Below are 26248 nucleotides of genomic sequence, written 5' to 3'. Positions count from 1 at the left end.
TTCTACATATTTTAGTCCACAAAATCTTTATTCATGTAAATGTTTCCGATAGAATAGAAATATCCCGAAATATCTTATGGTGTGCGTTTTATATTTACATTATTTATCATCCACAAGATAATCGATAAAGCAATACGAGTTCACATAAAAGCAGTTAATAAGCAATAAAAGCCGCGGGAAAGATAAAACAGACGATGCTCTCTCGTATGTAAGGTAAAATGGATTGAAAACTCAATTCGCTTATAGAAACTTCTTCCTCCACCTTTATTTTTCTTACGTCCCCGGTTTGAGGAGGTATCCTGGGGCAAGATATCACGTTTTACCTAGCGCAGCTGGATCTCACAGATTCAAAACTTTCCATATCGCATTACATGTATATACCGCGGCGTAAGTAGATACGGCGATGTGCTCTTCTACGCTCGCAAAGAGGAGCGTGCACACACCAACACGAATAAATATTTCATTAGATATATACGTTGCGCATCGATATGCAACAACGGTATACATATACGCGCGGTTGTGTATGTATTATAAAATATACGCAAGCTTGCGGCGAACACGATTCGGCGCGTCGCTTTCCATATCTGCGTTTCGCAATCTCCGACAACAAAATTGCCTGCCGTCGCGCGCACAGGTGGACGATGTGCGACCAGAGCGGGCAATCCGCCTACTTTCTCTCTCTTTCTCTCGCTCTCTCTACCCTCGGGCACCGATATCGATTATGAAATTGCACCGGATAAAGCAAACGAGTGGCCGCCACGATGAGCTCGCTCGGTGGATCTCCCACGTGCTTTTCGTGCGCACGTATCGATGAAACACCGTTGGTTGGTTGGTTATCTTTTCGCGGTCCGAGTTCTCTGGATATGTACGCGAGAAGGGAATTCACCCCGCTCGCTACACATCCGCATATCGAGCCGAGTTATATATGTCGTGCGTGTTCTTTCCTCTCCCTTTTACGGCGGACGAAAATTGTCGATCCAGTCATTTGTGGTCTTTATCGGCAAGAGCTGTGTTCTACTATCTTGTGTATTGCACGGCTAATTCCCGATAGTCGCTAAAGCCTGCGGAAGCAGGCATTGGATCGCATTATCATGTTATTATTATTTAATCAGCCGCGGAAGAATCAGGAGATACATACATACGCAGAGAATACCCGGCGGTCTTTTTATTCTCTCTCTCTCTCTCTCTCTCTCTCTCACAATCTTATCCTCCTTCGAAACACATCCGGCTTAAATATTCTCTCATCGCGCACCAAAGTTCCGAGCAGCTCGCACCGCTCAATTCCTATAATAGGCTTGACCCGGCTATTACCGTTTAACGAATGCGCATATCATGAATAGAATAAATTTCACGATACACCGTGTCTCCGATAGCGGATTCGTTAAACTTTTCAGGGAAATGTTCATCACGGTAATATTTTCGCGAAATGGAAATGCGAGATTTTGCGCGCAGCTGTAAATGGGTACAAAATTGCATCGCCTGATATAGATTCGTTATACAGTTTCATCGCGTTATATGTAAGTTATACTGTACTGAACAATTAAACTGTACTTTACAGACAACATTATTAATACTTTATTCAACAAGTTATCCGAATATCAAAACACTATACTATTTCCCAGTTTATATGCACGCTTATATGTTAATGTATTGTCATGTATTAACAATATGTAACCATGCAAAATTGCATATTGCGGGATATTCCTAGATAACCACTTATTCTCACATTTTATTTTTTATTTCTTTATCTGGGATTCGTATTATTCTGTATAAATTGATATAGCTTTCTTAGTAATTTTAATTTTAAAGCTAATATAAAATCTTAAATTATTCGATCCATAGATCTCTATTAAGATTTAATTCAATGGATACAATTGAATAACAAAAACTTATGAAGTGAATATAAAAATTGAAATAACAATGTTCACATGTCGACATTTAGCCGATTTTTTATACATGTAGAAAAAATGATTCTAAAATATTTGCGGTACCCGTATAATAGTGTAAAAACTGCATGAACTTCACGACGATCGAGGAATTTGCATTTCTAATTTTTATACCGACATTCGCGAAATAACATCGCCCAACGATCTAGTAAAATTGGGATTTTCGGAATCTTTGTCGCGGAATTATAATGTCTGGAATCCAAATTTTTTAAAAAAAATTTGGATCGGCGGTACGGAATTACAACAAGATCTAGGTCACAGTTTTTTCTTTCTGAAAAAATGTCGAAATATTTTCTCTCAGTAAACACTTGCGATGCTAGCAGAAATATCGTTGTAAAAATTTTAAAAAATTCAAAGAGAAATGCTTCGTGTATAAAATACAATTTACGAATTTTTCTTAAATTCTCAATTACATATAGAAATTCGGCACATGATTTTGTAGAATTAAAACAAATATGCGAATATTTATCGTCGGTTTTTTCCTTTAAAAATACGGGAATAAAGTGCTCGCTTTAAATTCACAGAATAACATCATTTACCGTTCCTTTCTCACGAAAGAGGTAAAAGTTTATGGATAAAAAAATCACGAACTAGCGAGCTTACGACTCATTCAGGACTGTGTCGCGATATTGATCGACTTCAGCAACTATATGTCATTAACCGTGTACTTTTTGCCTAATAGTATGAACTATTGCGGCTGAGAACTCGGAAGAAAGCTTACGTTGGTAACCTCTTCTAGATCGTGCTAGAGGGTAAAATCTTTTTTTCCAGAATCAGGTCAATGCACATAAAAGACATTGCGAAATGCAATAGATGCAAGTAGGTCAGGCATCCATAAACGAGCTTTATTCATCAAAAAATAAATTATTTTATAATTATTTTATAATTATCATAATGTACGTTTATGCAATTACTCGATAAATATATTATTATTTAATCAACGATGAATAAAGCCTTTTATTCGATTTTTTAATACCTGGTATTCAAAAGAAAAATAATTTGTACTTACTTTATTCGATTATAAACTAGCAGTTCAGCTATTTCTCGGCCTAGCCTCGAATATAGAGTCTCTACAAAGACCAACACCTTCGGGTCTATCCTTAATCGTGCTTCACTACGATGGTCTGGTGCTGACGGTAGTCTAGTTGCTCCTCTTAGAGTTGAACATCGTATCGCTGGCTCCGGCCTTGTATCTCGGTGTATCAAACTGCAATAATAGAAATCATCCGTTATTATAGTTTGTGTGTGGAAATAGAGAAGATTATATATAATATAATTTTTCAAGATATTAAACATATTTTTCAATGCACAAACACATTTTCCATATTTGTGAACTATTATTTTTTATTTGAGCTATTCAGCTAGTGTGATTTTCTAGTTGTTATCAATTATTTATTTATTAAAAATTGGCAAATGATCTTTTTAATAGATAAATATGTATAGATTTGTCAAGTATTTTTCAACGTGACATTAAATTGTAAACGTGAGTTAAATTGTTAATATCATGCATTTCAAAAGTTTGAAGAATTTCCACTTTATTGATCATACATATAACGTATTTTCTGAAACTATCTCATATCTTAAAAGCTTTACATATTTATGAGATATTTTCTTGTTGTATATACATATATAACGCAAGCCCCATCACGTTACTCCATCTCTCTTACATTACAGTTTTCATGGTAATACTAAATGTTCAAAGAAGGCAAAAGGAACATCTCGATTGGTCTCAGTACAGGAGCGAATTCTTCCGCCGAATTCTTCGTAACGAAATTCCCGTAACGAGCGGCTCTCGAAGAATGCATGGCAGCTCTTTCAACCTGTCCTCAAAGTTCCTCTTTCAATATAGACAGATACAGCGCGCCCAGTGTATCCGTGAGAACGCGGATGCAACAGCAACGCAGGAATTTCGGAACGTATGCGTAGCTCCACAAAGGACCCTTTAGCGTCGTTGGAACGAGCCCTTCCGGACATTAGCATCGAGTATTCTGCGAGTTTCGTGGCGTTTACCGCGTAAGCTATGCCGACGTGGAGATAAAGATAATCTTTCTTTTCTCCTTACATTTTAACATCATTGCTGGTGTCTTGTTTCAAAGAAAAGTAAGAGGCTCAAAATTTTTTGCATTCAGTATTTAAAAAAAAAAAAAAAAGTGATATATTGTTGGAACTGTTTTTAAGAATATATATTCGATAAAGCAAATTATTTCATGAGTATGAAAAATTCTTCAAAATTAATTCTTTTTTATTCTATTTCTTATTTAATGTTTCATTTTATTTATATTTTATGTTTTCTTGACTGTACATTGAATTAAATTGGATAGAATGAATCTGTTTCATTTTCTGATTACAAATACCTTCCTCGCTGCTAAGCTCTTTTATGTTGATATTTGTCACGAGCAGATTCCGCGGTGCATTATCGGTACATGCATCGAATTAGTACGCGTCCAGTAACGGGTTTCGCCATAAACCATCGAAAATCGGACCTTTGTGGTAAAGCAGGATAAACCAGAACCGGTCGACGTTCAAATATGTGAAGGTATTTTCATAATAGAACAACAACAATTATTACAGTACACGAATCCATCGAATTATTGATTACAATACCAGCACGATCAATCATTCTCATAATTGCTATACTCGCGCCATTGATGTGTAAAAACCTTTATCGTGCAGTGCGTCGAATTACATCAATAGGTATATTCGAAATGAACGTAGATAGTATGTGCATACTAATAAACACACAGCAATTCTGTATTGAATAAATCATTATTTTTCAGGTTAGCAAAAGTAAAAAAATTGTCGCAAGTGTTTAAAATGTTTAAATGTTCATAAGAAAGAAGATATTTGTAATTAAAATTAAAAAATGGATATTTTTTACACCATATTCAATTTTAATTCTGTCAAATTCTTGTTCAGAAAAAATGCAGATGTATAAAAGATTTTTGATGAAATAATGGAAGAAATGAGATTGAAAGGCTTGGAAATTTTTGGCTTAGATGGAGGCGAAACGAATTATCGATGATGCACTTACGCTTCGCAGCTCTTATCCTCTCAAGTTTACAATTTATGCACATTAGGCGTTGCGTCGGTAGACGCATGCACGAAGCAGAGCTTCGTAGTAATGTTTACGTAGTACTGCTTTAGTCGTTATTACGGAGTGTTTGGTGTAACTAAACTCCGGGCAAATATTTTCTACGTAATGTAATCGCAGGTCCAGACATAAAATCGCGCTACGTTGTAAAGAATTCTGGCACAACGAAATTCGCGGCGTAAAACGCGGTTTAGAAAATGCAAAAAGTGAGAAAAAAAAATCTGTATAAAATATATGTAATATTTCTTTAATGACATGTTATGTCGCGTTTCTCGGATAATTCGTTAAAATTCCATCGGTGATCGATATCCGCTTATCAAAATTTCTCGTTACCATTCTCAGACGATAAGCAGCATATTCTGCAATAGCTTCCGTAAAAATATGGAAATAACAGAAAACAGAGATATCGATCGCGATATGCATACGCGTATGCATACTTTGACGGTATATCGGCTCCTCTGCATTTCATGCGCGGGTTATCGATGCAATATTCTTGACATTCGCGTGCACCGGAGTCGTTTATTCGCACACATGGGATCATTCGTAAGTATTGAGACTCTGCAATCCTATCCGCAGTTAAGAGTGTAAGAAAGACGCTGTCTATTGGTAAAGTAAAAAGGTCACGAAACTAGCTTCTTCTCCGTTCTATTAGATATGACATTTAAATGCGATTTTATATATGTTTTACTTTCTTGCCAAAGGTTTGCAATAATCGTATTATATATTAGCTTAGCATTTCGCTTCGAGTAACGCAATAGTTTGTTTCGAATATCTTAGAATAAATCGCATTTTCTCTGTTAGAATTTTCATACAATTTCTACTAAAAAAATGAAGATCGTATTATTATATAAAACAAATAAATATATTCACGCGATTAGTAATACATAATTACATGCGGCGAAAATTAATTCGAGGAAATACGATTGATGTATTTTCTAAATTTTGCAGTTTCATTATTCAAAAAGATTTGAAAATCATTTTTACATTACGGACGGCCCCGACAATCAATGTGATCACGAGCGTCACGCGCGTAATATAAATGTGTCTCAACGTTAACGACGAACAGCTATGTGGTGTGTCTGACATTTACGACGGTACAACGTGCAGATCTGCACGTGCGTGTCCGCAGCTTCAAGTACGTCATTAATCTGGGACGGAAGAGATATGATGCATCTCGTCCTATCACACATCAGCCATGATCGCGAGTAAGCGTATTAGTGCACAGAGTTATTAGAGGATATCATCTGACCCAAATTCGGGTTTCCTATCGGATCCTTATCGGTTACAGGCGTGCCGACGTGCGTAGGCACCCTTAATATGAATTTACGATAACGCTCTAAGCTCTCGAGTACACGCGCGTAACTAAACTATCTCGGTTCCTGGGAGCAGAGAGAGGAGCCAGGGAGTCTGTAATGCGACCGTTCAGAAATATATCCAATCGGAACACTTTCATTATTCAACCATTATTCTATCATGGATGAGATTGACTTGAGAACGATTGGCAAGCTTCCGACACATCGCGTCAAACATCAAAAATCGATTCCGACTCGAACAAAGTAACGTGACATAACATTATGATTGAATAAGACTATTTATTTTGTCATATAACATAAAAATGTTATCGCATATACATATATACAAGTTATAATCTCGCGTTATCATTAAATGAGGATTTAAAGTTTCGAGTAAAGTTTCGAGTTTTGTTTCGTATCAAGTCAACGGAACTGACGATCGCGTGTATCATGAGGTCAAACTTTTTTATTTTCCGTAGATCGTATAAGTGTGACATTACGAAACGTGAGGGAAAAGCCATCGCAGGAGAATTGTTTTTCAAATCAAGCCGCGCCAGCTTCTTCCTTTCTATCTTCGTGGGACTTTCGTAAGAATACGACGAAAAAAAAATATTGGACCTTGTAACGGCAGTTTCAACATCGTCTGACGTTAATAAACGTCTCTCTCGGAGAAAGAAAGAGAGAGAAGACGCGCCCTTCTTAAAAAGTAATTTTAGATTACGGCCACCATTGTCGCCTATCGACAGCTGATTAAATTACAGCGGAGAATTGCTCTTGACATAAGGGAGCGGCAAAAGAGCGGAGAAGCTCTCGAATTACTACGTCGTATAACGGCTCGTCATCTTGTACTTTTCGCGCGGATAATCAAGTTACGTCCGATGCGTCTTTATGATCCCCTTTCGTTTTTCGTCCCCCTTATATTGCCGGGCTGTGACAGGCATAGTCGCTGGCACTTTTCGTGTTATACGTGCGGGAGTCGTCTATCTGCCTTTTATATGGCGCTTTTATAGGATGTCTTCGCTAACTCGGGAAAAGTTGCAAAGGAAACGACACGAAAATCTGAAATCAAATGCATCAAAATTGCTTTCTCTAAAGCTAAAATAATATTCAAAGAATTTATTCGTACATACATATCTGTAGCTTGAAACGAGAATAATCAATATCATTTTGTAGCTTAAAACTAAAAATATGTACATAATAAAATATTACCGAGTATTTTATTTCTTTTATCTCTCTAATATAAGTAATAAAACGATATTTTATTAATTATAAATAATTTCTTGGCTTTAAAGTCAGTAGTTTATTAAAAGAACACTTGCCGCGTATTATATAACGTTCTATATTTGCAGCCATTAACGCACATTTTCCGAGCTTAAATCGTCGAATTAACGCAGCTGTTCGCGCGCGAGCAGCACGGTGCGTTATTAGATTTATCAAGTGCACGACCGTTGAGAAAAGAGCTATTGTCCGCTCCATACTTTTCTCTATGTATGGAAGAAACAATGCGCGGCTCGCGTTAGCAAACGCGCCTCATTGTCAGTATTCAAATGCGCCGGCAAAGCCGAGCGCGTAGTAGCTCCTTCCGCGCGCATACTTTCTCGTTAGAGCGGCGAGAATCCCTCGGTCAGAATGGCGACGCTAATGAATCATAATCGGTACTTTCCGCGCGGAACGCTTTAGCCAGGTTAACCTTAGCTTAGTAGACGTGCCTGTATGCAGCGCGCTTGCATGAGCTCTGTCGCAGCTGCAGCACGCAAGTGCACATCTGTGATGTCCGCGAACGGCCTGTATCAATTGATTAAATGATAAACGAAATCTTTTTCCCGTTTATTAACCTTGATGCTCCTTCCTTTTTTTCGTATTGTTTTTTTTCTCTCTCTCTCTCTCTTTCCTTCGCTCTGTTCCCTGTCTTCTCTTCGTCATTTGAATTATCTCTTGTAGAATTTTGTAATCCTCTTTCTCGTGTTAATTAGGGACAAGTATCTGAGTTCTCTTTGTGAAAAAATAATAGGGATCAACGTCATTCGATTCGTTTAGCATAAAGTTGATCGTAATCACATGTCGATTAGTGCGTACATCATTTCTCTCTCCCTTTCTCTCTCTTTCTCTCTCTCGCGCGCGCGTATCTTTTCTAATATTTATTCATTATAATCACAGACTAAATTCGTTACTCGGTGCTTTCTCGTTCACGATATCTTGTATTGCTTGTTAATGTAAATTGCTATTTTCATTGTGGAGTAAGATAAATATGGAAGATACATTACTCACGTAAATATTTGAAAATAATATTTTATCGATTTGAAAACAAACATACGTATATTAATGCCTGAATAAAATAATAGAATTATCGCAATATCTAAGTAAAATTCTTGTTACTACGGAAGGGAAAGAGAAGAATCTATCACTGCAATCACGTTAACTAAATTTTCAGAGCTAATTAGAAACATAATAATATCTAAAAATTAGAATGCAGAGAATGTTTAGTGATTTAAAATATATTTGTTTGACATCGAATGTATAAAATCATGAGAGTTTTCTGCTGCACGTATTCATATGCGATGGAACAACTGTCACTTAGAATAAAAGTTCATCGCCTGCGGCTTGTATTCGTATGCATGTTTGCGAAACGATTTCGCTTTAAACTACATGGAACACCGCGAGGCAACTCAACGAATCAAAAGCGTATTTTCGTACAATGCAATGACCAGATTGTTTTCCCTTGAATATATATATTTGAATATATCATTGCCAGATTACATAAAACATCTAGGCATTTTATAAAGTGCGGCCACAATCTCAAGTCAATATAAAAAATTATAGATAATATTTTAAAATTTGGCTAAGAATTTTAATCTTTTTATAAAACGCTAACAAGCCATCTGTCACATTGTCAAACGCAATGATTTCTCTATCGTTTTAGATTATCACTGGTTCATTTTAATCATTTTATGAACTGTCTTTGTAGAGCATTTATAGAAAATTAATAGGTAATTATGTTATAATATTAATAAGTAATTATGTATATTTCTAAATGAGAAAAAGCTTGTATGAATATTGTATTTATTACTCATTGTATTTATAAATGTTTGTATTTATTAAAGTTTTGTATTAATTAAAGTTTTATAAAAGTAATATAAATAAAATTCTTAAAAATAATGTTTGAAAACAAATAATAACAACAAATATAAACATAAAAAAAAATTAAAAAAAAAACATTTATTATGACTATTTTATCAAATGTAACATAAAGTCAGTAAAAAAACTCGCTGTTTATAAAATGACTGAAATGTATCTGTTTTATAAAAAGATTAAAATTTTTAGCGAGATTGTAAAATATTTCAATCATTTTTCAATCATGATTTGAAAATGTGGTCGCATTTTATAAAATGCCTAGACGTTTTATAAAACCACGAATTATGTAATCTGACTACAACATATATACAATTAAAAAACTTAAAAATTTTGTTAAAATAAAAAATAAATAAATATTTACATGATTAGGTATCATCAAAATATGAGTATATCTACCTAGCAAACAAATTTTTTCGAAATTAGAAAACAGTCAGCATCGATCTTCGAATTTTGCATCTCGTTTTTTCCAGTTCGACAGTAAAACTGCTCTGCAGCCAGATGTATCCGTGACACGCGAGTCCACGGCATCATTGGTAATAAAAGATCTCCCAAGAGTTTCCTTTTCTTTATCGCGCTTTCTCTATACGGCGGTCTGCGCGTAACTTTTAAGTCTCGCGCACACGCTGTCGTTTAAGTTACTACGGATCTATCTTACGAGCGCAGGTGCACACGAGTGGGCACGAACATGATGTCGCTCTGACACGAGAAAGATAGAATCGTTCGTGTGAGCACAATAATAGCTTACCTTATAATAGAATTATACCGCGATGAAGACAGAAAGAGAGAGGAGATAACAATCACATATAGAATGAATTTCCAAAAGTATTTATATATTATTAACTATTTCATTCATCTCTGTAAATACTTACAATATATCTGTGGTTTTTAATATACAATTCATTTAATTTTTGTAATTATCAAATATCGATAATGCACACAAAAAAATATTTCGAATTTCTCTCTCTCTCTCTCTCTTTCTTTTATTACATTTATAAATTGGAAATTTTCTTTGTGAAAAGTAGGAAGAGTGTTAAATAAAGGCATAAACGTATAAAATAGAAGCAACTTCTAAAGTATTTCTCATCTCGCGTAATAAAGTTGTATTAAGTTCGGGATAAATGAAGCAGGGTTACGATCTCAAGATTATACATTACCTACGTGCTTCTTTTCCTCCTCGCTTGAACTTGTTAATAAGTTTTTATGTCTACTTACTTTGATTCTGTTCTTTTATTTTACGTGGATTAGTGATACGACAAAAGATCAAATATATATATTTACATTTGCTTATGAAGGAAAAAAAAAAAAAAAAGAGTACGTTATAATCTCGATAATAAATATAGTAAAATAGCTATAAAATAATTAATGCATTATTGATAATATGTTATAAATCTAAAAATAAAATACAATTTAAACAAATTTTTATTTTTAGTCATCAATTAAATTAATTTTTCGCGAGAAATTTAATCACGTATGCAATCACATTACTCGCAGCATGCGATTCAATGATGCGATTCATATCTAAGATATTTCGACTACGTTATTACGCGCTATATTAATGGCCGCATTTGCTTAATGGAGTAGCGAGCTATTTGCAGAGGCATCGATGAGATTGATGAAATGGCTGCATCGATATTAATATGGATTCGATCATAATAATAAACGATGTATTTCGCGCGTTCGTACGCTAAAAATTTGAGAGACCAAAATAATTCTAATACTGATGTATTCTATATCAATCTTTTATTATTACTTTAAGTCAGCGAAAATTAAATTAATTAAAACGATCTCGAAATAATTTTTAAAATGATATGTATGATGTTATTATATAAATGTAATGATATTATGTAATGATTTTAATGTAACGATGATTAATATAATGATATTATATGATATGATATTATTATATAATTATATAAATGATTATATATATAAAATACAATATTACTGAATTAATATTATTGAATTAATAAATATTTTAAATGTAAAGTTTTGAGTTTAAACTTTTTAACGTGATTTTTGTTAGTAATTTATGGATTATTTATATACATTTCATTACACAATCCAAAATAAAACGGTATGTTTAAAAGAATAATTATAAAATATAGATGAATAGCATTCATCTATATTTGTCGTTCTGTCATGTATTGATGTACAATCTCGAATAAGTACTATATATTATCGGCACATATATATATTATCATATATTTTATCGGCACATTGATTTTACCCGTCTGAGAACGGATACGCTCCGCGTCACGAAGCACATTTGTTATCGTGCCGAGCCTGCTTGCTTCATATAGCTCTTAAAATCCGCACAACCCTTCGTGCTCGATCGTTCCGGTTTTCTTGCAGCGCTCACATTTCGCGCGCGAGTACGCGCGTCTTTCCATCAGGTACGTGACCGAAGCCGCACGATAGTAAATTGCTTCTGCGGTTTTACTCTTCGTGGCGACGCAAAGGGGGTCGGCGACGGGAGCCAAAGTCGAGGGTTCGAAACTGCTCCGTCAATCGACCAGTAACGGAACGACCGGAACGAGTGGAAAATCGAAGGGAGGTCCGAAGAAAACGGAATCATCAGGGGATGCTCTCTTTTTTGGTCACGATAGAATGAGAAAAAAAAACTTTGAGAAAAGATTCCTCCCTCGAAGCAGCGCGCGCGAGCGAACTTCTATCCTCTGATTGAGTGGCGAAGGTGACCAGAAGGTGGAATCCCGATCGGTTCGGGAGGACGCGAAGGGGCATCCGGCAATTTACGGACGTCCGGCGAAACTGATTTCGAGGCGACAGAAATTACTTCTTCAGGAAGTCGCGGTATTCTCTCCATTTCTATCTATCTATCTATCTATCTATCTACCTATCTATCTATCTATCCATCCATCCATCTGTTTCCGCCACTTCGCGTCCTTTCTTTCTTTCTTTGAGCTCTTATGGATCTCGTGACGACTTGCAACTCACCTCTGGAGTACTGTATCCAACTAGCTTACAGCACTGTGGCAAATCTCGTTCAGTTGCAATATGGCGCTAAAAATAGTGGGTGATATAAAAGCATAACTCAAACTCTTCAATTATTTTCAATATTGAATGAGAATTACAATCTTACATTTAATTATGCGTTATTATCAACCAAAAATCATATCAAAACTAATATATTTGTTTTTAATTTAATTTAAAGAGTAAGAAATTCAAGTAATTTATCTAAATTATAGCGTGCGTAAAAGTTTTTCCGATTTTACCACAAATTTTGAGAAAGTGGGCAATGTAAATTTTGTGGTCCTCGATTGGATTCATCCACAGCGAGCGCGCGGTTTCTTCATATCGGTGTCTCGCGGCGAGCGCATCGGAATTGCGGTGGTATCGATTTGAAATAAGCAGTAGTGGTAAATTTCATAATACACTTCTCGAGGATAGAGAACCGATATTTGACTTACACCGTACGCCGTCGAGTATTAATTAAATTTCTCGATCCGCGCGCAGATATATAAGTTAGCGTCTATAAAAAAAAATGTTTCTCTAAAATGCTTTCTACATTTTAATCTTAAAATACAATTAGCGTAAAAAGGAGGACTCAAAAAGTACACAATTATAAACGTAAGATTATAAATGCAGCTCTGAAAACTCACAAGTAATATTGCAAATGGAATATGCAAAAATGTTAAAACGTGATATAGAACGTTATGCACAAGTTAATTAAAAAACGTAATGTAGTATACTTTTTAATTAAACAAATGTGTTGATAATTATTAAATTGCACAGATGTAAGTGAAATCAATATGAAAATACTCGAGACGGCAAATCATCAAACGTAATTAACAGTTAAGTGACTGAATTAGAGGCAAAGGATTGCGGCCATTTCTTTCTGTTAACTGCTCGTAAGGCTGATATACGGGAGGCCGTAAACAAGCTTGGGGAATCCATTCTCATGGTGTAGTGTTTTATTATGGTTGCCAAATGTAATTGAACAAAATAAACGTTGAAGCAAAATACTTTCACTTCATTATGTCGCTAACGCCGATAGAAATAGAATTTCATTCGCAATCTTCCTACCTGGTCCAGTATTAAGTGAATACCTAAATTGGCAATGCAATATAAAATTGTTCGCACAGACAGTTTTTCTTTCAGAGATATCGAGATACTTATGCAATAAATAATCTAAATAATAACAAATTCTGCCATTTTTTGTGCCATTTCTGTTTATTCTTATTTTGAACTAAAACTTTTTAAAATAAATCTGTAAGATTCGCGAGATGCAAAACAGTTTGAATTTCGATAGAGAAATAATTATCTTTAACTGTAGTGATGATATATACGATCAATTTCTTCGAAATAAAACGCGAATAAAAATGGGAAAGGAAAAAAAAAAAACCTTTGCGACAAAGCCGTTTTTTTTTACACAATGTAGTAAGCTTGAATATCTCTCGTAGATATAATTGAGCGTTTCACGGATCAATTTGTCTGCATCTGTCGTTTCCGTTATGCAAAATTTTTACTTTCCATATCCAGCCGTACGGAAGTTTTTAATTTGCGCTAATTAGAGGCTCGTCCTCTCTCGCTATCGACCGATCGATTCGCGAAATACACTCGCAGTCCCGATATACAGGCGATAAATTGAGGGAGACGAAAGCGGGGCGCGCAAAAGGGGTTTTCGAAGGGCTGTACGAGAGGGGACGCCAATACAAGCTCTCGCGAGGTTTTTACTCGTTCGCAGCGGGAAACGTTGTAAACGCGTTGCATTACATGCACAAGCGCTATCGATTGACATTGGGCAATGCAAGGTTTCTTGGGAAGAAGTCGGGAGATACCAATTACTCTGTAATAATTTTAGTTCAATATAATTGTATTATTTCACGATATGTATCAATCAGCAGCAAACATTTTCGCTTTTACGCGTATATAAAGCCTTATTAATGTTGGATCATAAACGCATAAAACCACTCGTAGCAATTGAATACTGTGTAAAATACAGTATAGTATAATTACGATTCAAACGTTAATTATTACAAAGCGTTATATATCTATAATCGAGATTACGAGTGAGGGAAACGTTAATAAGCTATGCTCATATCAGTCCGGAAGAGGAGAGAGAGGGCAATGATTAATATGTCGTCAAAGGAGCGCCACTTTGATACGCCTGCAATTTCTGAGGCCTGTGGAAAACGCGAGCTGGCAGCAGACACTCGAGTACTCGAGCGATGAAACAATTAGGCGGAAATGCCTCTAATGACGCAGTAGCTGCTCGAATTTGACTGGCAAAATTCCTGACGGCGTTTCTCTTCAATCTCCATCCGCGTCTAATATATGACGCGTAACTACGTGACAGCTACTTTGATGGCATTATTCACGATGAAAATTTGAATGACTAACCGAATAGATATTCGATTATCCAATAAACGATCAAAATTATCAATCGCAAATTTAAATAATATAAAAAAAAAAATATTACGATAAAAGCATGCACTTGACCGTTGGCGAAAATAATTTAGCTGAGCGCATTCTGAGAATAATCTATTTCTATTTAAAATCTATTTAATTTAGGGTCGTTCATCTCACACATTGCTCGGATTTTATTCAGGCTTTGATTATAATTAGCTCACGCCACCATATAAGATAACAGAATTTCAAAAAGATCAGCCCCGTAACTATTTTCGAGTAACTATTTTAGTTTATCTATTTGCAATATCGTAAAAAAGAAACTAAGCACGATATTTCGCGGATCTAAAAATTTGTTTGTTAAACCGTTGGACAAATTAAGAATATTTATAATCGGTAACGTATTTAATTTTGCCTTTATTATCTCAGTTATGACCGCAATAGTAATTTCCATAGATAGCATCGAATATCATGCGGATGCAAATGAAATTGCAAATTTTACTTGGAAATTGTCCTATTTTTGATTATACGAATAATAATTAAAATTTGCTACTAGTAATAACACATTATTGTGTTACGTATAAATGACATCAAAAAAACAATACCAAAAAATATAAAAAATAAAAAAATAATATGTAAAAAATATGATAAAATGTATAAAAAAATTGATTTAAGTTATCATATTTAGGAGCAATTTTTTGATCTAAAATAATCTCACAAATAAATTTTTACGTAAAAAGCTGTCATTAATGTAAAGAAAAAAAAAACTGTTCACTCTCGTGTCTTCATAGTACAAAACTCGACGAAAAAAATAATTCTTTAATAAACTCTTTACCATTTATTTTTATCGTTAATACAAGCAAAATATTTATAGGTAAGTTTCATAATAAAATTTAAAAGATTTTTATATGTCATTTTTTTTTTACAAATTGAGAACATCATATCAAAGAAACAATTTAATATCTAGATTATATTAAGAATTATTATACATATTTAAGTGTATTCAGAGCTACTTAAAATTATTGTGGAAAATTTATACAAAAATAAATTGTAAGAAGAATTATTCTTCTCGTATTTCTCATAAATTGAATTCGTTTATATAATGAAGGAATAAAACGTTTCGCGTAATTGAGGATTGTCGTCGTTATCGTAGAAATGTCAAAGTGTCTCTCAATCTATATGCTTTTTTAATTTGCATTGACGCATATGATGCAATGGAATTACTGCAATAAGATATAAACAATCATTTGATAAACATAAATCTGCCACTGATAATGCAAAGATATACCCGAAAAATGTAAGAGAATATGAATTGGCGGAAATCCCGTTGCAACTCTATATGAAGTAAGTATATTTACATCAATAAATATTTCAACGACCACTATGTTAATATTCGTCCGTTGTTTACTATTCAAATTATGATGATACATGAAATAAATGAAACACACACAAGTTTTCTATATCATAGATTTCTGTTTCATCCATGCGATACCAATTTGACATTTATTCCACAACGCCATTTATAAACATGCAAATATATGAATACATAAAACAATTCGCTTAACAAGCAAATCGTTTATTCATACAACACGCACACACGTGCCAGATTATTATGTAATTTTCATGACTTTCTCACGATAATAAGACTCGAGTAGACTTCGATGAGCAGCGAGAAAATATCGAAAAAGATATACCGCGCTTGATAAAATAATATACGGTATTGCGTAGATTTTCTTTTGCACGGACAAATAAAAGTTATATAGTTGTCGCACGAAAGATGGTTCTGAAAAAAGGTACGGGAAAATTGAAATAGTGCCAGTCGCCTCCAATAATTGGAATCCTAATCAATAGAGCGCAATCAGTCAACCATGATGTATCGTTCAAGGGAGAGGTGCAATTTATATACGCGCATATATAGGTATATCTAGACAGACACATATACGCAGACACATAGGCATATACGCTCGCACTTATAGATGCATACTGCGTCGTATGTATCTCTATCCACACAGAGTGCTCTCCACTTGGACACAAAGAATTATTGGCTCCCATTCTGCTCCAGAGTTACCAACGGCATCTGTCTGTCCATCGGGCTTCCTTCCACCTACGTTTGCGTCCTTCTATATCCGACCATGTCATATATCAACTCTGCACAATTCGAAACATATCGCTGAAACATACCGTCTTCTCCTTTGTGTCTTCGTCGATTCTTCTCGCGTAAAACTCGTTTTTATCGCTATCTGCCTGCTTTTTTCACCTTGTTGCGGGGATGAAGCGGAAGGGAAAAAGAGGGAAAGAGCTACAGAGACGTACGACGAAAAATCACCTTGGTTCGGCTTTCAGAAAGTCACGAGAGCGGAGAAATCCGGCTGTGCCATGCTTTTACGGCGATACGATATATTTACTGGCTCCCCCGATGTGCGACATGACTTATATCATACACCGTACACATTGTTGTTGGAACGAATTTGCTATCTGAAAACGTACTTGTATCAACAATATCGATATAACATTCTTTCATCGTGTCATTCTGCGCGTTATTGGACGTTATGAATCAATTGATCGTTTGTCGATTATCTCTAATTAGTCAATTATAGGGATTGTTATCGGTATAAGACAAAAAACGTGATAATAAATTTTTATTTGACATTTTGAAGTGACATTTACAAATATCGCGTGCTCGATATCATATTTTAATTACGTTAATTTTACATTAGTATTATTAAATATTGATCGCTTACTAATTTACCTTAAATCTGTTAATTATTCAGAACAATTGATCTGTAAAAAAACGATTGCATCAGTGCAAATGTCAATCTTATGTGGCACGCTAAAAAAAAATCTATTATATATTTTCTCTCCACGGATCTCGATTGATCACATGGTATGATCTAGATTTACACTTTTCTTGCTCTAATATCGATAAATGAAATTTCTTTCTGAGTTTGTAATGTGTCTCGTCCTATCATGAGTCCGCCCGCGGATAGTTTCGAAGGGCAAACTCGTGCGGTAAAGGACTTCGTATCACCGCGTCAATTTTGCGGAGCCCTTTACTCCCTTTACGGAGGTATCTCGATACAGTCTCGCGTTAATTTCGAGACGCGGTATGATTAAACACGTGATTAGCGTCTACCTTTACACGCCCGAACACATCCGCATATTCTCCGCACACAAGTCTTTTAGACCACATAAATTAAGCTCACACTTCTATATACAGTACTTGTGTGTAAATGAGCTGTACAGCGATCTATATAAATTTGCATGTGTGTGTGTGTGTGTGTGTGTATTTGTATATGTAAATCACCTACACAAGTATCAAATGCCGTTAAATAGGACGCAGTATAACATTGCGACGAGCTGAACACAGGAGTGTATGAGAGCCCACCGACACGCAAGTATATGGAGAATAACAGCGACACTGCAGGAGATTTGTGCGGCGTCCAAGGGTTAATTCATGGAAATCTACCTGAGCCACGCCCTTCAGAATGAATTGCACGTCACGAGATAACGTGGCGAACGATATGCGGCTCGCGTTACCTCTTACATCGCGCGCTTTATTAACGATTGTTGCTCGCGCGCGAGCACGATTCACGAATTTCTTCTCCGAATTTTTTTTCGCTCGCGTGGGAGCGAGCGCAGTTGCAACTTGAGTTCACGTACGGCTGTGAATCCTGTGTTTTTCGTATTGATCGTGCCGCGTTTCCCGCGTCACGTTGCAAGTCCACCAAGTTCGGTAAAACCGCCTGTTCGAATAGGATTTGTTGATGCGTGAAGACTCGGCTCCGTATCAGGAGTTACTGAATCTGCTAGCGAGCAGATCTTCTATCGCTCTGGGCTGTCTGTAGTAAATAACCTTGTAGTTTATACATTATGATATTATATACATTATGATAACGCTCAATTTTGATCATCCGCATTTCATGCGATATTGTAGCCCGATATTATTGTTATGAATAATTGAATAATTATTATTAAATAAATATTGTTGAACAATTATATACAATTATACACAAGATTTCCGCAATATCATTCTGGCGTAGAGAAAAGTTATACCATTCATTAATTTTTTGTAATTAGATTTTGTAATTGCACTTTATATATATTTAAGCGTGATATACTAGCCAACAAAAGATTTTATCTGCATTTGCACGTATATGCATATAGAAGGAAATTCCACGTAATTCCTCGCTTCTGACGTCATAATCCAACATGCAGTGACTAGCACAAAGCCTTAAAGGCGATCTTGTTTGCGTTATGTTCGATGACTAATTCGTCGTTCCTCGGTGAAACCGTCTCTTTGAGCACGTAGCTTCCTGCGCGTGGTATTAGATGCAAGGTATCGGATATTGTATGTGCACGCTGGTTGAAGCTACAAGGGTATCGCAAACGTTTTGAATGGAGCTTTGCAAGGGGCCGTACAGCCGATGCACAGATATCCGCAAGTGGACATTGTACAATGGCAGCGCGTTTGCGTCATATCCTACAGCTAATTCATCGAAATCCACCGAAACCACCCACGTCCAATAACGGGCGTTATACCCCGCGTGGTATATGCGCACATCCTCGATTGCGGATCACGGATCGAGGACTAGCTGTGAGCTTGGCAGGCTATCACGCTGATTGTCGCTCGGTAGATGCACCTGATTACATGTTACGAGTGCGAATGCGATTAACGATATCGCAACCGTTGACTGTTGCCAAAACTTTTCACGCAATTGACGAAATCTTGTTTATACATGTTGCGCGTACATGTATGTATGTATATGTATATACAAGAGAAACGCGATACGATTAAAATTGAAAAATGAGTACCTTGCTTTTCACTTCACCTGTGCTTTATTTCGCGATATTCATTGTAAAATATTTTTTATAAATTCAAATACATTTTTATCTAAATTTTTAGATGTGAGTGAAAGAAATTTCAGATGTGTCTTAATCATCAGAGTGTTTCTAAATATTCAGAAGAGTTTGAAAATTAAAACGTATCTGAAAATTCTGACAGTGTGTGTTTGCAAAAGAGTTGTAGTCACTTTGTCTAAAATTTCAATCAATCTTTTTACAGTATTGCATTTTGAAATCAATATAGACGAGTACATACGTACTATCACCTTTAATGCATCTAAAAGTGCATAGGAGATCGCGCCTGTAGTCGACTATGCGGAAACTCGTTTCTCCCTTTTCGATGCTGTTTCGAGAGCAGTATTAAGGTTCGTGTTCGTTAATTCCGCGCTTTACGAAAAAACGAGTCACTGACATTGCAATGCGCGCCGTGTATCCAATACGTACCTTTCGCTCGCAAACCGGAGAATCGAACGATATCGACGACAGTCCCCGATACTCGTAGCTATTAATTCTTCGAGGAAGGGGAAGGGGAAGGGAAGGGAGGTTATCGGCTCACCCCCGAACCGCATTTTGTGTTTCGATTGTCGCGTGTACGCACGTTTCATCTCCCTTTGTACGCCCGACTGTTTCTCGACGATTTGTGTCTGTGTATGTGCCTGTGTGAGTGTGTATCGCGCGCGGTATATCTAGCGTAACGGAAATCCTGCATGGCCAGGTATACATGCCTCCGGGTATATTTACACCGGAATCGATGAGAATTACGAGTTAACATCACCGGTACACCACGGCCATCCGTACCGGAGGCCACCCTCAGGATTGACAGAATTAGGGTCGCTTCTCACGCACCCACGAAAGCAACAGGACAATGTTAATGGCCTGAATGTACATACCACATTGTGCCGCGACGCTCCAGCCCGGAATGCGCGACGATTTGTGACACGGTCACGTGACGTGTATTATTTAGTTGATGGATCAGTGACTCGTTGTTGCAATGAATTAACGCATTTAACTAGGTTTATGTACGAACAGTCGTACGGCATCGTATTGTTTCGTTGCATTAAAATCTGTGAGGGATCATTTCCCTCTTGTCTCGTGATGAAAATTAATACCGCCGCCGGAGGACCAATCGAGATTTAAATGTTCTTTGTTCTTTTTGTGCGTGTGTGACACAGAATATGTATATCATTGTAGAAAATATCTAATGAATTGAAATCGCTTTGATCTCGAGTGTAGCATTGATCAAACACGTCAATATTTTGTTCATTGGAAAGCGCGAATTTTATTTAATAAAAGACAACGCTTGCTTGCACAATACTTGTCCAGCCGGTGTATTAATCATTTTCAAACGGTAATATCTGATCAAAGTAAATGTTCTATCAAAGCAATCGTAAAGCAAAAGCGTTTAAAGATAACAAAATGAAAATTAAAACATCATACAATCAATACACCATTATACCGTTTCGAATCGCAACATACTTACGCTTACGAACTATCGTACACTGCGCTCTTTTAGGAAAATTATCTCGAACGAGCATCTTTAATAAGTGCAAATCTTGACGTCAACTTACGCGTACACTTCCTTTGCGATCGCGAGTTAAGCGAGAGCGTGATTAGCGCGCGATCTCTAGCGGAACCGATATATACGGGCGCTCACGGCATTTCATTTAACTCCTAATTGCGGAGCTTTTTATTCACCGTCCTTCATCCATGGCGCACGCACATACCATTGCCGATTAAATCCTATGAATGCTCACCTTCGTCTTTCGAATGAACGGACCCCGGTGGCCCTCGGTCGAGTGCTCTCCGAGTTTTTGTTCAGCCATCGCTAATGAGACCACCACCCGCGGCCTTTTCTGCTTTCCCTCTTTGCCAGAGCACGAGAGATGCACGTACTCTACCTACATACGCGACTTCGACGTAAATCGTCATGGTAGCGCGTGAGGAAGAGGGGGTGAAAAACAAGAAGCATCGTGGTGGAAAGCCTGAAATTACGCCACGCGGACACGCGCTTCTCTCTTTTTCTTCTTCTTTTTTACCGTCGCGCCGGCAATTACCGCTCGATGCCGTCTGCGAAATGTCGCCGTGTCGAAATTTCGTATGACAAACGAGATCGTAGACCGAGTTAGCAGACGCAATTTTATCGTAGACGCAATTGTGCGAATGAAAATGGAGAATATCTGTCAATATAGTATAGAGTGAATATAGTAAGAGAGCAATATCGAGAAAAAAAATGAAAAAAAATCATGAATCGACACAAATTAATTTAGATCTGTTTGCTTTAATGTATTTAGTGCATTTTTGAGATACTTTATGATTGATAGATCGAACGCATTTCTACGAGAAAAATATCTCTATTATTACGAGCGCGTTTATCAATTTAATACTATTAATTAATACTATTTATATTTAATGCTATTAATTACTGTATATTAAAACTTTATATAATGTAGCGCATGCTATATTAAAATAATATAAATAAACAAAAGCGAGAAGTACAAATTCTTGTATATATATATATATATATATAAGAAATAAAATCGATTTTTTAGAAAACCTATATACAAACTATGATTGGACTATTGTAAGAATAAACATCAAATGTGACTTTTGTCGACCACTCCCTGATGGCCTCGGAAGTCGATAAAGCGACAGAATCTCCTCCGTTGTCGTCATCCTTCGCGATTATCCTTCGCGGTAAAGTCGCGTACAATATATTACTTTCTTTCGCGATATATTGCTCTATTGGGAGAACAAGCATCGAAATCGGGATACGTCGAAAATTATGTTTGTTCTGCTAGTATATTGTCTCTTCAAACTTTCAGATATCCCGTAATCCTTGCAGGTATCGCTATTTCACATTTTCCTTTGAAAATTGTTTTTACTGTATACACACGAATTGATCAACGGAAATATTGAGAGATTTCTAATTGCATCGTTGATTTGATTAAAATGAAAACATGAACGCTCAATAATCTCAATACGAGATTCATCGAAGAGAATATTATTGTCTTTAATTAAAATCAAAGGAAATCATTCTTATATGCTTGCCGACATTAAAAAATTGTACTCTTTCGCGATCAATACTTTTACGTGTGAAAATTTATTATTAAAAAGTCTGTAATCTGAAGCCTGAAATATCTGAATAAATTTCGCAAGGAAATTCCGAAGAAATTTGCGACCAAAGTTTTCATAATTCAATTATGCACTACTTCAAGAATATAATTGTTAAAAATAATCGAAATTCTGCAAGCGAATAAATGCGATGAATAATGCATTGCTACGTTGAACAAACTCTATTCTTGATACTCGCGATACCAGCCGCCACGACGACAGAGCTTTCGCGAGGTTCACAATTTAATTAGTTAATTTTAGATTGTAAGTCGGACTATAAGTCTACTTTTAATCTGCGGTACCGCAAGTTTGAAAATTAAATTAATGTTTACCCAAATGTCATCGCGGATAATTCGTTACCGCTATAAAATTGACGCATGCATAAATATTTCGCAAAGTGCAAATAAAAGACATCAACATTATGTTAATAGCACACAAGACAATCAAAATGTAATCAGGTATATAATCACACATGATTACATTATTAATAAAAACATTAATGCGCATGAACATTGTAAAGATTAAATCTGCATATATTATTTTTTTGTATTTTTACGCACATTCTATTTGCATATATAAAGAATATAATCAGCAAAAAAAAAAAAAAAAATGCTTTATCGAATTTGATAATATTTACGGATGCAATCCAGTTCAAGAACAAGAGACATCATGTAAAAGGTGTATAACTAGTAATAGAGAAAGAAACTGCATATGTGCATGGGAAGAAGGGACGGGAGGGAAGCTTAGCGCCGATGTAAGGCCAGTCAAGAGAGGAGAAGTTTGAATTGACGTTGATTGGGCGTGTGACAAACATCCGGCCGCATTTCATATCCCATGACAGGGAGTGCCGCCTTCTCTTTCTTTGGTGCACGGCACGTTTGCACCGCGGAATAGATCGGACGATTGATTCTCGACTTACTAAAGATAGAGAAAGAGGGAGAGAGGGAGCAAGAGGAAGGGAGGGAAAAGGAAAGAAATATAAAGTCGCATTTCGTATCTGCACGTGAATGCACTTCCGCCTTTTACTTCGCGCGTGCATAATACGCATTTAAATGAGAAACAGATTTTTCTCGATGGTATCGCTACTGGCAATATTTGTTACAGCGTCGACGCATATGTATATTAAGAATATCGCGATGACGGCGTAATCGTGAGTTCTTGGATTAAAAGTGAAAGAATTATTCAGCGGAGATGAATGTACTCTTTTTTTTTTTTTTGTCAGTGGTGCAGTCGACGGAAGTCCGTGAGATATTATTTTATGGTTCGCGAGAGAAAGAACGTCGCGCGTTGCAACGCTGAAAAAAGGAAGGAGTCGAGACACCGTTAACGATAAATTTCCTGCTGCTGCCTTTTTGTGTCTCAGCATCCTACTTTAAATAGCGTTTACGCGTCACTGTCCAAAATGTAAAACAACGATTTATCGCGTGATAACGCGCCCGCGCACAAAAACAGCGATGCATAGCTGCAGACGACGCGACAGCTGACACTATCGCGGTGCGACGAGGCAGAATCCTACGAGCGATCTAAAATTGCCACGTTGTGCGTCGCCATGGATTCCGTTAATTTGTTACTGCCATCGTGATAATGCGTTTTACTGCGAAAGGAATGACGACACTCTTTGAGAGAATGCCGCTAAAATATTCATTGTAACATATTTTTATGCAAAATATTGATTGAGAAATATCACTTGTCACTGTGATAATATGCATATAATTTTATCCATAGAATGGTCCATACCTTTATAATGTTATAAACGTATAGAGATATAATATTTTATATATACATATATAAAGTGCAATAATAATTCTCATAATTGACATAAAGACTTTATATCATTTTCTTCAAATTTCACGTTTTACTCAAGATTTTATCAAAGCTCTACAGTGCGTTGATAAAAAGATTTGAAATGATAAAACGATTTAAATGATTTAACGTAAACGGATAGAGTATAGTTGAATTTAACTAGAAGATCAATCTGGTTAATCCCCTGTCGGATCGAGCTTCAATCAAATCGTATGCAGTTCGTCTTGTCTTGTCCAGATTGGCAGTGCAATTATAAATATCGAGATGTTCCGAAATATAGTTTCGGAGATACTGTCGCTAATAAGATTGACCAGTCGTGAATTATATAGATAGTTAGGAAGCTGCCAGCATAGATGTGAAATTACATGTCAATGTCCATGTCGGTTTGTATTAGCCTTTATGATTGACGACAGAGGCGGATATTCGCGTACTACGATTAGTTACAGAATTCTACCATGCCACGGGTTATCTGTTAAGATTGATTCGCATAAGATCACGGCATTATCATTTACCTCGATAGCATATGTGCGCAAGGATTTATGCGATGACGTCTTGATCTCTGAAATATAGTAGCGTATCGTAATAACATAGCATATCTCTATCTCTCTCCTTTCCTCGTTTGCAGTCTCCAATATGAAGCACGTTATGTACTGAATTGTAACGAATATTTTCCGACAACAAATATGTCTGTTAGCATTGCAACAAAGTAAATTATGATCTGGCGTCAAGGGAGTGCTTCGCGTTCGTGTAAACGTGCGGTTCTTAAAGTTGTTTGCAACTTGGCAACATACTGTCACTGCCGTGAAAAATATATCGCAAACTTTTCCCGCTGACGTAAGCGATGTTCGGTTCTCAAAAAAACAGAACCTTGTCAGCTACTTGCTGAAGAAAACTTGTTAAGCTCTCACTCGACAAGGAGATCGGCCGCGTAGCGCGAAAAATTATACTTTAATTACTTCGATTCCCGTGCGGAAAAAACTTGGCGTGTACGTAATGGCTAAAACATCGGTCACACGATATAATTTCCGCACCTTTGGAAATATCAGCGCCTGTCGCTCACGCAATATGCTTAATTTGAGTTGCTATATTTCGTGCATGCTCTTATACACACACACACACACACACACACACACACACACACACACACACACACACACACACACACACACACACACACACACACACACACACACACACACACACACACACACACACACACATATTATAATTATCATTACAATATATTTCGACAAATACAACAGATGCAATATTTGCATGTCGTCTCGCTATCGTAGGGACAGATTAAATGCGCCGTAGAAATAAAATAGAGATCTTGGTTCATTTGTGGGGTTATTCGTCTTCTCTAATTAACCGCAAATTTACTTCCCTGTCCGATGTGTATCGTGCTGCAGAATTGTAGGATATCGAAGAAAACTGGAATTGAGCCAGTCATATTGCAGAAATATATACGTACCCTCTTCATGCATATGTATACTCACATATGTATATTCACATACATATACATATTTGCACATATACATATATTTGCGTTCGTATTTGATTTAAATTGGATCGTCCCTAAGAGCAAAGGCATCTGCCAATTTGCTGAGTCCACAAACTACTTCGTTCTTGCGCGAGTTATTTAAACTTTCTACATACAAGTT

General features: G+C 36.3%; 1 protein-coding gene across 2 annotated transcripts in view; it reads right to left on the bottom strand.

The window, feature by feature from the left end:
• LOC126848372 (bifunctional heparan sulfate N-deacetylase/N-sulfotransferase) overlaps positions 1-26248 on the bottom strand; it is a 102323-nt gene that overhangs the window by 38459 nt on the left and 37616 nt on the right. For both annotated transcript variants that reach the window (XM_050589218.1, XM_050589219.1), the window contains exon 3: positions 2956-3153. In XM_050589218.1, coding sequence (XP_050445175.1) covers positions 2956-3153 — 198 coding nt within the window. The remainder of the gene's footprint in view (positions 1-2955; positions 3154-26248) is intronic.

Source organism: Cataglyphis hispanica, chromosome 3, assembly GCF_021464435.1.
Source record: "Cataglyphis hispanica isolate Lineage 1 chromosome 3, ULB_Chis1_1.0, whole genome shotgun sequence".
NCBI classification, from domain to species: domain Eukaryota; kingdom Metazoa; phylum Arthropoda; class Insecta; order Hymenoptera; family Formicidae; genus Cataglyphis; species Cataglyphis hispanica.
This window is presented reverse-complemented; position numbering and strand designations above follow the sequence as displayed.